The sequence below is a fragment of the Paramisgurnus dabryanus genome, chromosome 1 (genome assembly GCF_030506205.2).
Source record: "Paramisgurnus dabryanus chromosome 1, PD_genome_1.1, whole genome shotgun sequence".
Taxonomy (NCBI): domain Eukaryota; kingdom Metazoa; phylum Chordata; class Actinopteri; order Cypriniformes; family Cobitidae; genus Paramisgurnus; species Paramisgurnus dabryanus.
In genome coordinates this window covers 39,945,860-39,959,117 of record NC_133337.1, presented here as the reverse complement: position 1 = coordinate 39,959,117, position 13,258 = coordinate 39,945,860, and the positions used below count along the sequence as shown (strand labels likewise).

General features: G+C 36.6%; 1 protein-coding gene across 3 annotated transcripts in view; it reads right to left on the bottom strand.

The window, feature by feature from the left end:
• LOC135743125 (PH and SEC7 domain-containing protein 1-like) overlaps nt 1–13,258 on the bottom strand; it is a 61,575-nt gene that overhangs the window by 19,871 nt on the left and 28,446 nt on the right. For 2 of the 3 annotated variants that reach the window (XM_065260679.2, XM_073814985.1), the window contains exons 6-10: nt 11,570–11,761; nt 7,408–7,488; nt 6,590–6,702; nt 6,446–6,504; nt 4,072–4,161 (exon numbers count right to left, since the gene is read on the bottom strand). In XM_065260679.2, coding sequence (XP_065116751.1) covers nt 4,072–4,161; nt 6,446–6,504; nt 6,590–6,702; nt 7,408–7,488; nt 11,570–11,761 — 535 coding nt within the window. Of the gene's footprint in view, nt 1–4,071; nt 4,162–6,445; nt 6,505–6,589; nt 6,703–7,407; nt 7,489–11,569; nt 11,762–11,880; nt 12,739–13,258 lie in introns of those variants that run through there. The other variant, XM_065260680.2, reaches the window with a different exon arrangement.

Sequence of the window (13,258 nt, the reverse complement as noted above, 5' to 3'; positions counted from 1 at the left end):
AGACTATAAACCCCAAAATGGCATTGCAGTGAATCAAGAGAGAAATAAATGACATTTAATCAAAGCAAAAAAGGTATTTTTTATGGGTTACGGAAACAAAAAATATTTTTTTATATTACAATAGAGAAATGATGCTGTAATGACTTCATTTAATTTAGCACAAGTTGAAAGGCAGTCCAACATACTTAACATGACATATAAACACTTACAATAAATAATATATGATGTTTTGCACATTACAGTAACTAAAACATTCTGAATATTTTAAGGACATAAAAATAAACGTAAGAAATTCAGAAGGAGAACACGAGCAAAGACACCACAGATTAATTTTGCTCAAGATGACTTACTAAAAAATGTTTTACAGTAAATTTATTGAGTCAAATTTACCAAACACCTGACACTAAGCACCATTTAATAGGTTTACAATTGTTGAGAAAACTTTGAGATTTGGCTGAACAAAACATTTGGTTTTATTTGAATCATTAATCATCCCATTAAAATTGACGCTCAAATCACATGCTGAGGTTTCTATAGAAGTGATTTTGGATCGGTCCTGTTAGTCTGATATCAGAGTCAAAAATCCTGGATCTCCCCCGATAACAATCCAGAATATCTGATCGGTGCATCTCTAAACATATCAGTTGTTACAGTCTTTATGTAGTCCCAACATTAAATTACAATGCTAAAAACAAAGTTGTGACTGCTGAGTTAGTGATATATGCTAGTTAATGCTATATGCTAGCATTTAGTCTGAAGTTCTACTATTGATGTTAAAGTTACGTTTTGCAGGTCCATACTGAAAAAAAAACTTACCACTCAGAAACGTCCATTAACAATCTCCAAACAATTAATTATTCCTCAAAATCTGTATCTTCATCTAATACAGACTCAAACATCAGATCTGTTTACACACATAGAGCTACTGAGTGAGAAACAGCCAATCAGAGCAGAGCTCAACATTATTATTCATGACTCATTCAAATAAGATAATAATAGACAATTTCATTATAAAGGCAAATCATAGGGTTGTAAATGGACATGAACAACTGACTCTAGGTCATTTTCGCACTTAATAAAGCCACAAACCTTCTATCAGAGAACAATGTAACATATTATTAACATGCATTCTTTGGCACCTTTAAGAAAAAATATTTTTAATATTTTTGTACAATATATATTATATACAAATATAAAAATGTATATACACCTATAAATATAATATACACATAAATATTTATTAAATATATACATGCATGTGTGTGTATTTATCTACACATAATTATTATACACAGTACACACACACATATATAATATAAACAAACAAAAATATTCTGCAAACGTTTAGTTGCGATTACTGGTTATGCAACCCTGCTCTGAACACATAATAAACATCATCTTTCCATCTGGTTTCAGCCCATCGGTGCTCAACAAGACAGAAGATAATTGTTTTCTCTCACTATCTGCTATTATCACTGCACATGGTCTGGCAATGAAGTGGGTCAGCAGTCGACCCATGCATGAACACATACAGTATCTCAGTCCCATCCCTCCGTCTCCATGACAACGACGCACTTGTAGTACTCTTCACAAGTGGGTGCAAAGCCGCACAAATGACCAATGTGTAAGTGACACAGTCACAAATCAATCATTGTCTTTTAGCAATACACAAACTACACACTTCCTTCAGGACACAGACGCACAATCTTTCATTATGACTGAATATACACACACACAAAAAATAGAAACCTTCAGTACGCACACTACTTAATCTTAACCAAGTGGACAGATCTTTAACAATCATACAGGATATAATATTATATCCATATCATAATTCTGTATGGCATTTTTCATTACCAAATAAATAAAAAATGGCTGATCAAATAGGTTGAAGATTGAATATGTTATTGTTGTGAAATGACTGTGGAAATGAATTGAAATGACAATATTCTCGCTTTGAAGCAAAATGAAAAAAAAAAATGTGATTGAATATTGATGAATTATATGGCTATAAGAAAATTGTTAAATAAATTAAGAAAATACACCAACACACAAAAATTTATTAATGATATGCAATAAAAAACAGAACTACAAGCTCGATAATTCAAGATTGTCAGCATCATTAATCATAATATGAAGACAAGTATATGTATAACAATGATATGACAAATCACTGCAATGTTCAATCATGAGTACATTTACGACTAATAATAATCACACTTAACTAATCTTACACAACAATACAGCTGTTTAAACATTTTACAGTGTTTTGGGCAACCAATGCTAGTTTTATAAATGTAGTTCAGCCAACCAAATCATAAAATCATAACTGGTTTTACTAGTCACACTGTTCATTTGTATGAAATAATTAGCAGGTCACAATAACAGCTTTGGTTTATATGACAATATGCCAATGAATTTGCCAATGTAAGTGGAGTGACAAAGAGAGAGAAATAGTCCCTGTGTTTGGCTTTTACCTTTTTAAAGAGTTTCATGAACATGAAGGACTCAAAATGATAATGAATATAAGCAATGTCCCTCCTGATCTTTTGACATGAATGATTGATGTAATGGATTTCTGAGGCATATGAACTTAAATTAAAAAGCTGAATTTAGACAACAAACCTGATGCAGATTTGAATAATAATCTGAACTTAAAACAGAAAAAATAAGTAAAAAAACTGAGGGTGTGTAGATTTAGGTGAAATTGCGGGGAAATATGGGATATTCAAACAAAACATACATAATCTTACTCAATAACTCTCTGGTAGTTATCAAAAAAATTGCATATAGTTTCACAATTTACTGTAAAACTGTCTTGCAACAAATTTAAAACTGTGAAAAACATGACAGAAATATTTATTTCAAATGTCTTTTTTGCTGAATACAAATTAAGACATTTTTAAGAATGTTTGTACAGTAAAAAACCATATCTGGGGCACCATTGACTTCCATTGTAGGAATAAATAATATGAAATAAAATGAATATGAATAAAAGTGAATGGTGCCACAAATCTGTTTGGTTATTAACATTTTCAAAGTATCTTAACTTGTGTTTAGCAGAACCTGTATAAAAGAAACGTATACAGGTTTGGATCAACTTGAGGATGAGAAAATGGTGACAGAACTATCCCTTTGACATCACTAAATGCATTAGCTAACATGAACTAACAATGAGCAATATTTTTTTTTATTAATCTTTGTTAATGCCATTCATGTTAGTTCATTAACTTATGTGAACAGTTATAACTTTAAAAGGCAGGGTCCATGACTTGACCAAAACACACTTGTAAACAATCATTAGTAAGGGGCGTGTCTACTAACCGGCATCGTTGCCTGGGTTGCGTATGTCTGTCAAAAAAAGGTTCAGATTCTATTGGGGTAGTGGCGTGTTTGTTTAGGGGATTTCAAATATAATCATTGGCTTTAAGAGATCATGCACCCCGCCTTTAATTTAAAGAAAAAATGTATTAGCACATGGTGAAATGAACTTGAACTAAGATGAATAAATGCTGCATTGCTCATTGTATAGTACATGTTAGCTAATGCATTAAATCATGTTAACAAATGCAACCTTATTGTAAAGTGTTACCTAGATATGACCCTGTACAAAAGTGTATAATATGGCCACTTTAAATGAACTCTTGCTATAAGATGGTCTTTATTACTGTGTGAGACATTATCGACCAACAGGCTTAAAAACTCATTCATGACAACGGCCGCTCTCGGCCCTTAAAACAAACTGAAACTCATTTAGTTCATTAGCTGAACGACTCATTCGATTAACTTAACAATCTGCCTGCAGGGTTAATGAATGGAAACATAACATTTCCTCCTGATGACATTATAACACTAATCTAATAACATAAACCAATGCATGACCTACTAAGTAAACACCATTTCCTATCAGAAAACACTTCTAAATCATATTTGTGTAGCTGCTGGATGTTTATGTGTACACACATTATTCAGCATATGTAAAAAACACACCTGTAAGACATGTTTCTATTCACTCGTCATTGACAAGTTGAGGAAAATATTCTTTGTATAAATGTGTATCTAAAAAAATACCTTTAGTTGATCTTTAGGGAAGTCATGACCGCTGTTTAGTCCTTCCAGGTTACCAATAAACTGTGCAGAGGACATCCGCTTACCAATGTTCTGGCAACAGAAAAGACCAACACACCCTTCAGTAAACAACAGTTTGTTATTAAAAGATGCAATGAACTAAAATTAATGATGGATCAAGAAAAAAATTCAATGTTTCCTTGCTTATCATAATTCACAATTATATGCTTAAAATAATTATTAATAAGTTGAGCTTTTTGTTCAACACATAAAGATAAGTACATAAAGCAACCTGCAATTGCATGTTTGAAACATAGATGCAATATAGAGGAATGGGTATGGATATGATTTTGGGTTAAAAAAGAGCTAGAAATCCACCATGAGATTTACCTCAACAAACATTTTAGGTGCCTAAAATGGAGTCTATTTGAAATAAAATCTTTTCAGAGGTAATCCATTCGGAGTATCTCCAGTACACCACTGAAACTTATCATGGGATGTTTTAAGCTCTGAGTGCGTGCGAGAGACCGGTGATGGAAATTTATGAATATTTAGAGGCGCAGACAGAATACATAATAATCTGATAATGTGAACCTCTAAGCAGTTTTGACAGCAGAAGGAAAAATCTCTAGCAGCCCTCATCAGGACCGTAAACCTGTTTCCATGGCGACGGCGAGCCCGTGTTAGATGACAGTCCTAAAGCCTTCCACAAAAGCACTGGAGCGCCGTGAAAAGATTGTTAGAGGACAATATTGGTGTATATATATCTCCCATCATCTCTCACTGTCTGCTCCATGTTAATCAAACAGTTGCTCTATAGACCATCGCTGTTTTTTGGGGCTTCAATTATAGTATAAAACACAAATACTGATGATGGATTTTAAGGAATATTCCTTTAAAATGTTAAGATTTTGCGCACTCCACATATTAAAAGCGTATCGGCTCTGTCCCGAGACCCAGCATGCTGTCTACAGTCATTTAAGGCATCGTAGATGTGCTCACAGGGTGAAGGCTGTTGATATTTAAGCAGATAATTACTCTGTACTCCGAGTTACCTTCTTAAAATTCAAAGACAGCGTCACATGTTTTGTGCAGACAGCAATCCCATAATGCACTTGACAGTATATGCTGAGGTCAGTAAAAAACTTAATTGACAGCAGTAATGAGCAGTGATTATTATAATTAAACTTATAATCCATTTAACACTGAAAACTATTGATTTAAACTGTGAATCAATTTTAAATCAATAGCGAGTTGAGTCTCCAGGGTTTGTCCATGCAGATAAAGAACTTAGGTCGATAAAGCAAACCACATAATAACACATACACATTTTATTTCACACACAAACGCACGCATGAATGTATGCACACACCAATGCACCCATGCATGCAAAAATGCATGTACCCACTCATGAACGCACCCACAAATTAACGCACGAATGAACAAACGAACGTACTCATGAACGCACACACAAAACAGAGTGATTTGAATCAGTGATTTGAACATTGTATTTACACACCTGAATCACGAATGCACCCACACATGCACACAACAATGCATGTACAAACGAACGAACGAACGAACGCACTAATGCACCCACGCATGCAAGCAAGAATGCATGTACAAACGAATGAACGCACACACGCACTAATACACCCACGCATGCATGCAAGAATGCATGTACAAACGAACGAACGAATGCATGCACTAATACACCCACGCATGCACGCAAGAATGCATGTACAAACGAACGAACGCACGCACGCACTAATACACCTACGCATACATGCAAGAATGCATGTACAAACGAACGAACGAACGAACGAACGCATGCACTAATACACCCACGCATGCATGCAAGAATGCATGTACAATTGAACAACGAACGAACACACACACTAATACACCCACGCATGCGCGCAAGAATGCATTTACAAATGAACGAACGCACGCACTAATGCACCCACGCATGCAAGCAAGAATGCATGTACAAACGAACGAAAGAAGGCACGCACTAATACACCCATGCATGCACGCAAGAATGCATGTACAAACGAACGAACGAAGGCACGCACTAATGCACCCACGCATGCAAGCAAGAATGCATGTACAAACGAACGAACAAACGCATGCACTAATGTACCCACGCATGCAAGCAAGAATGCATGTACAAACGAACGCACGCACGCACTAATGCACCCACGCAATGCAAGCAAGAATGCACGTACAAACGAACGAATGAAGGCACGCACTAATAAACCCACGCATGCACGCAAGAATGCATGCTGTTTACATTTTCCTTGTCTTCTTATTAAAGACGCACAAACGCATGCACATCACATAGTGATTTGAATCAGTTCATTGTGTTTATACTCACATGTCCATGCAGGTCTGTATTGAGCAGCATCAGGGCGCAGGTCAGTGTATGGATACTGTCTGTAAAGGGTGATACACAAATCTATATGCAGTACACACACAAGCTTTAGAAACACCATACATATTAGTGTAACACACAGTTTACCTTCAGATAGTTGGAGAGAGGGGTTACACTGCAGGTATCTATGGGAAAAGTGTGCTAAGATTCGCTCTCTCTCCTGCGTCTCGCCCGTCAGAGCAAACTCCATCAGGAATGTCCTGAAAGAAATACAAGACAACACTAAACACAAAGACTCTGATAGGATTTTCTGCATGCTTATTTTAAAACAGACTTCAAAGTGTTATTATATATTTTTAAATCCATTACTAATATTAGTTTATATTTTTAAATTTATTCCACACAAAGTGATTGGGAATAGAGATCACCACCTGGGATTTAAACTTGGATTGGGGGCATGACCACACAACCAAGGGTTCAATCACCATTCCTAATTTTATAACGATTATTTATTGGACTTAACCTATGACTTCCCCTTATATAATTAAAGGTTTGATGTTCACATTTTGGACTACAACCGGTTCCAAACAAAATAGAAAAAAATGCTAAAATAAACAGTTTTCTCTTGGCTCATGACTCATATAAAACGTCCCGTCCCAAACTCCTGACACTGAGCCAAAGCTGTTCTGTCCGGCCCAGTTGAGTAATAAAATGACATTTAACAACCGTGAGGGCTAAATAAAATCTTCTGAACCTTTATATAGACAGAAGTGTAATATTAAACAGTATTTACATCTAACCCAGATATATTTATGGAAACTGGATCTAAACAAGGTTAACTGTGTATTTTGAAACTCTTTAGATTATAAACATTGGGTAAACCTCATGAGATGATAAAGTAAAACAAACATAATAATCTAATATGAGGCAATATTTTATCTCATTCGTGCATTCAATGTGCTGACCTTAGCGCTTGATCCAGAGTCATTCCACTGAAATTGAAGTGGTGCAGATATTCCTCAGCCACCATGCGACTGAAGTCATTACTAAACATGAACAAAACAAAACATCAAAAACACAATCAGAGAAGATCATACGGTAACACAACAACTCTTCTGGAAACTCCCATGATGCATCTGTCAGAGAGAGAAAAGCTCTTAAGAGAACCTGAGAATAAACAATGCATTATATAACAGATACCACAACAAACAGACATCACAGAAATTATACAGAGAAGACAAAACAGTGAAACAGAAAAGTGAAAACATACTGAAGGTCAATGTGAAACCAAAAGTGACTCATTATGAATGATTAACCAAAACAAATTATTCTTTTTTTTATTTTGGACTGATATCATCAAGCCCTCTTATGCTCCACACCAGCCACGGTAGAGACGTCAAGCGCAAGGTATTTCAATGATAAGTCAAATATAAAGACGCGTTGATGCGCGTCTGTAGGTCTCGCTGCGCGAATGAGGCGTTTAGCGTGTTTAGTTCGCTTGAATGATGCGAAATGGCATTGCCACGGGAAACGTGCAAGTTGAAAAATCTACGTTAACCAATCAGGAGCTTGCGGTAGTAGTGACGTGATTACAGGAAGTGAGCGGAGTCGCAGAAGCCCCTCCCATGATGCGAATTTCCGCATGAATGTCTCGATGACTAGAATTTCGCGGGTGGCATTGACGCACGAATGAAGCATGTACTACATTCAGTAGACCCGAATTTGACATCTCAAATCTGTCTGGTGTGAACCCACTGTTAGAGTATGCAGTGGCAGCCGTGAATTCAAAATATGTGTCCGTTGCGTCATGTCAAACATGTGTATCATGTCAAAATACGTGCCTGCTGCACACGTGTCGAAAGAGTTCATGATAAAAGAGAGGTTCATGAAATACTCGCAAGACACTCACTTAACACGTAACTTTGATTACACATAATATTAAGCGAGTATCTGGAAAACGTAAGCGTCTCTTTTATCATAAATACCTTTGAAGTGTCTGCAGCAGGCACTTATTGTGACATAACGCACATAAGTTTACACGACTAGCCGAATACACAGAGGTGGGGGACTTGAGTCACATGACTTGCAACTTGCTTGATTAAAGTATGAAAATGACTTGACTCTGACTTGAGAACAAGTTACTTGAGACTTGACGGGGAAGACTCGACAATGACTTGAACTTATAATAAACAAACAGCAATAAAATTCATTAAAATAAAAATTATTATTGTGACGTCAGCACCACTAATCAGCGTCTGTGCCTTTAACGCTGCACAACTCAAACAACCGCGGCAAACATGGCAGACAGTAACGTAAGTCGAGCTCCACAAGGCATCTCTTTATAGTGAGTTTCACTCTATAACGATTACAAATGTAATAAATTAATCTTTCCTGTTGGTCATAATTTGGCCTTGATTGCATATTATGCTTTTTCTTATTAGAAATGTGACCATTATCCTTACTGATACGTCTCGTAAATATGTATTGGAAAATTTGGCTATAACTGTAGCATAGTCTGAATTTTTATGTTGATGGGCATCTTAAAATGAGAGGGTCGCTCTATATTACACGTAAGGGGCTTCGCGTCGGTTCCTGATCACACTGTCGGGGCTTATTTCCCGATAAGTACCGGCTGCCTCTACATTATCCCGCTTATTACACGGCTACTTGCCACATAAGAAAAAAAACTGGACATGAATATGAATTTGAAACATTTTATTGGCATATTTGTTTTAAATTAACATGTTTATCCTTCCGCGAAACTTTGCACAGATGCATAAAATGATCGTAATACCTTATTAAGACCCTTTGCTTCAAACTTGTCTGTTTCCATTTTTTTCTCTTTTAGCCAGTCTTTGAGAAGTTTTAATGCCATTCTGTATTGTTTTGTGTGTTGGCTTCGTAGCTGTCATGCTCTATTTTATCAAGTTCAGTCTCAGTAAGCTCTCTGTGTCTTGTCGTTGTTCGTTCTTCTATCCACTGTTTAAATGTTTTGTTTTTTCCGTACATGTTAAAATTATGGTTGTCCAGTGTTTGTCACAAGATGGCGCCAAACAGCTAGTAATCTTTATTGGCGCGGAGCGATTTTAATCGTACAAATAGTACCGGCTATGCGTTATTACTTTGGACCGGTTATTTTTTTAAAATAACGAACCTGCAAATGTCTCAACTGACCAATCAGAATCAAGCATTCCAGAGAGCCGTGTAATAAGTAGGCTATAATGTCTGTATTAAATGTGCACTTTTCAAGTGTTTGTGTGGACTGCGTGTGAAAAATAAAAAGCATTGTGCTTGCAGTTGATCCGTATGAGTCACGACCCACGGTTCTGCTCGCATGTAATTTAATTCGCGGATTGACACGCACATTTAAATAAGGAAAGTTTATCATTTGCACGTGTTTCAAAGGCTTGCAAATGTAACATTCAAGTGATTTTAAACAATTAAACTGCAAAAAGGTGCTAAAGTGAGCAGCTTTCTGTAACTAAGCACAGACGCACATGTGGCCGAATGTGTCTGTTCTAGCTCCAATCATAGGTGATCATCACTACACCTTTCAAAGATCAGAACTCTTGATGTGTAGACTATAGAGAGTTGTGCTACTGTGTCTCACGCTGTAGTCCATAAAAAATACATTTTGCGAACAGAGCACTGAAAAACAACAAAGTTTTTATGTGGAGCGACTGTTTATGAAGCACTGTTTGGAATTCGCCCTCCATCTGTGTGCGCGCACGTTTAAGTGCCCTCAATAGTGAACACACGAGAGAGACGCGTTTCAAAAACAAGCGAACATAAAATCTTTCTGTTCTTGACAGGACACATACAAACAAAATGATCTCCACACAGTATTCTTTTTCTATTAAAATATTTGTTTATGTCTTAAGTTTATGTATAGATTAGAGGCAGAAACCAGTCTGTGCTTCTTTTAAAGAGACAGTAACCTCAATTATCCTACTCAAGTTGTGTAATTAATGCTAATCAAACAACCCAAGACAAAGAGAAAATCAATTCTGTAGCTCTAAAAAAAGATATTTAATTCATACAATAAATACAGTGCTTTTATTCATTTGATTAAATTTCTTTACCTAATGCTCATTTTAGACCTAATCGAAAAACAAATGTACCCCTATTTATTTTAGTACTGTGACTTGACGTGAAACTTATCAGGACTCAACTTGACTTGCTTAGGGTGAACCCTTGACTTGCTTGATTTATCTGAACTTTGACTTGAGACTTGCTTGGACTTGACCATGTGTGATTTGTCCCCACCTCTGCAAATACATATTTAAACATGACAAGCCACATCCCGTTTTCTGGGGACAGTCCCATTTTTTGGTGTTCTGTTTTCCACAAACCTATAACAATAAAGATGAAAAAGTTCAAAAAGGCTATGTCCTCATTTTATCTCATAGTCAGTAACAAATAAGATTTTGATGATATTTTGAGCATTGAACTAGGAAATGTCCCCGCTTTTCATTTAAAAAATCTGGTCAACTTAGATGTGATGATGAGATGATGTGAGGAGCTTCGCATCGTGTGCCCTCGAAAAAGAAGTCACCAACCGCCACTGCTTTTATGTTTTACCACAATTCTCAATGAATTTCAATGAAGTTCTGTTTTTTAATTGAACATCCTGTTTCACCCTACAACCACCACATTAAAGAGGTAAAATGGATCACAAAATGGCATTTGTATGTTTCCTTTAAATATATTTCTATAAAGACGTGTACACTTATTTAATATTTACATATGTGACCCTGGAGAAAAAAAGTAAATTTTTGGCATTGAGATTTATACATCATCTGAAAGCTGAATAAATAAGCTTTCCATTTGTAAGGATAGGACAATATTTGGTCGAGATAAAACTTGAAAATCTGCAAAAAATAAAAAATAAAATAGGCTTTCAAGTTGTCCAAATTATTACTAACGATAAAAACATTTTTTATATATTTACAGTAGGAAATTTACTAAATTTCTTCGTGAAACATGATCTTTACTTCATATCCTAATGAATTTTGGCATAAAACCATACAATGTATAGTTGGCTATAGTTTCAAATATATGACTGCTTTTGAGATCCAGGATCACATACTGTACTGTACTCTATGTATTTATTTGGCACATACTCACTTTTTACTCAGATGATGTGCAACGTCACATTTCCTGAAGCCATCGAGGTTAAAGAGGCGTTTGGCCAAGCGTTTGGCAGCCTCCAGGTCGGCTCGGTTGCTGTTACTAAGAGTTTCATTACTGCCCAAACCCAAGCGCTCGCTCAGTTCTTGATCCAAATCAGCATCTGTAGCCAAATGTGCCAACTTCTCCCTAAACACACACACACACACACACACACACAAACGCTAAAGAGTTATGAAAATGTCTGGTGTTTAAACGTTTTGAAGAACATCAGATCAACACAACAATGCCGTTTTCAATGCTTCTACCTGATTTCAGTGTGCTGTTGGGTTTTAGTGTATTTATCTTCTGTTGAAGAACAATGCAAACCCAACATCGTGGTCTTTTCTTTCAGATCACCTCTGCTAAATCTCCTTCTGGTTGAGACCCTTTGGAGTGAACTTTCTTTTACAGAAAGTATAAGTGCATACTCGAAATTTGACCTATGCATCGAACCCATCCAGTGTGTAGTGAACACACGCGTTGCAAGTCGTAAACACACACACCCGGAGCAGTGGGCAGTGATCCCAGCACCCGGGGAGGAATTAAGGTTAAGGGCACCACGTGAGACTCCAACCGGCAACTCTCGGGTTACAAGCCACTAGGCCTCGACTGACCCTACAACTGTGTGTTGCACCTTGGCTTTCTTCACCTGATCTGATCTTCAGTGGCTATGATCAAAATATCTTCACCTGAATACACCTGTATGAGCGGTCTGTTTTATCTTTAGTCCTGACATTGTCTGTATTACAGATATCTTTCCAAATGAGTCTCTCTCTCTCTCTCTCTCTCTTTCTCTCTCTCGACCTTCTCGGATCAGTGTAGTATGCAATATGTCTGAATTAGGGTTGCAAAGGGGCGGCAAGTTTCCGATAAATTTCCGGAAACTTTCCATGGGAACTTAATCTTGAAAATATTCCAAATTGGCAACTAAACGGGAATTTACGGGATATTATGGGAACTATTTGGAAATTTAGGGAAATGTATATAAACTATATCATACACAAACATAAATAAACATTCTGTTTGATCATAAGCAGACATGCATGCAAGGTATAATACAAATTTTAAAAGTGACGTCTTGTGAAGGGTGACGACTGATTTAATTGTAAGTAGAACTTTAATTGATTATTTCATCGAGTAACACAAAAGCAATGCAGCAAGTGTGGTAGTCAATGACAGGAAAATGGATAGGTTTCCCCACTTAAGAGATATAGGGAGGATTTTTTTTAATTTCGGGGAAGTGTGTGTTTGTGGGGGGGGGGGGGGGTGTCATTTTTAGTAGGGTGACATATGTGCTATTCTTCCCGGAGGTGTCCTGGCCAGGATTTTCGGTGCGTCTTCCGGAAGTCATATTTGTCGACCACATGTCATTGAGTAACATTTCAAGGTAAAAATGAAACTATGATCGTATGTCTTATGTTTTTAACTGTTATGTGATAACCTTGATGACATATGTGGTCAACAAATACAACTTCCAAAAGACGCACCTGAAATCCGGGCCAGGATGCATCTGGGAAAAATGGCACGTATAGTCACCCTATTTTTAGACACTACTGTTTTAAATATTTCACCTAAATGTTTCTCAGTCAGTGTTTTTGTCTTCACAATGGTTTAATGTTGTTCCACACTAGCTTACACACAGCA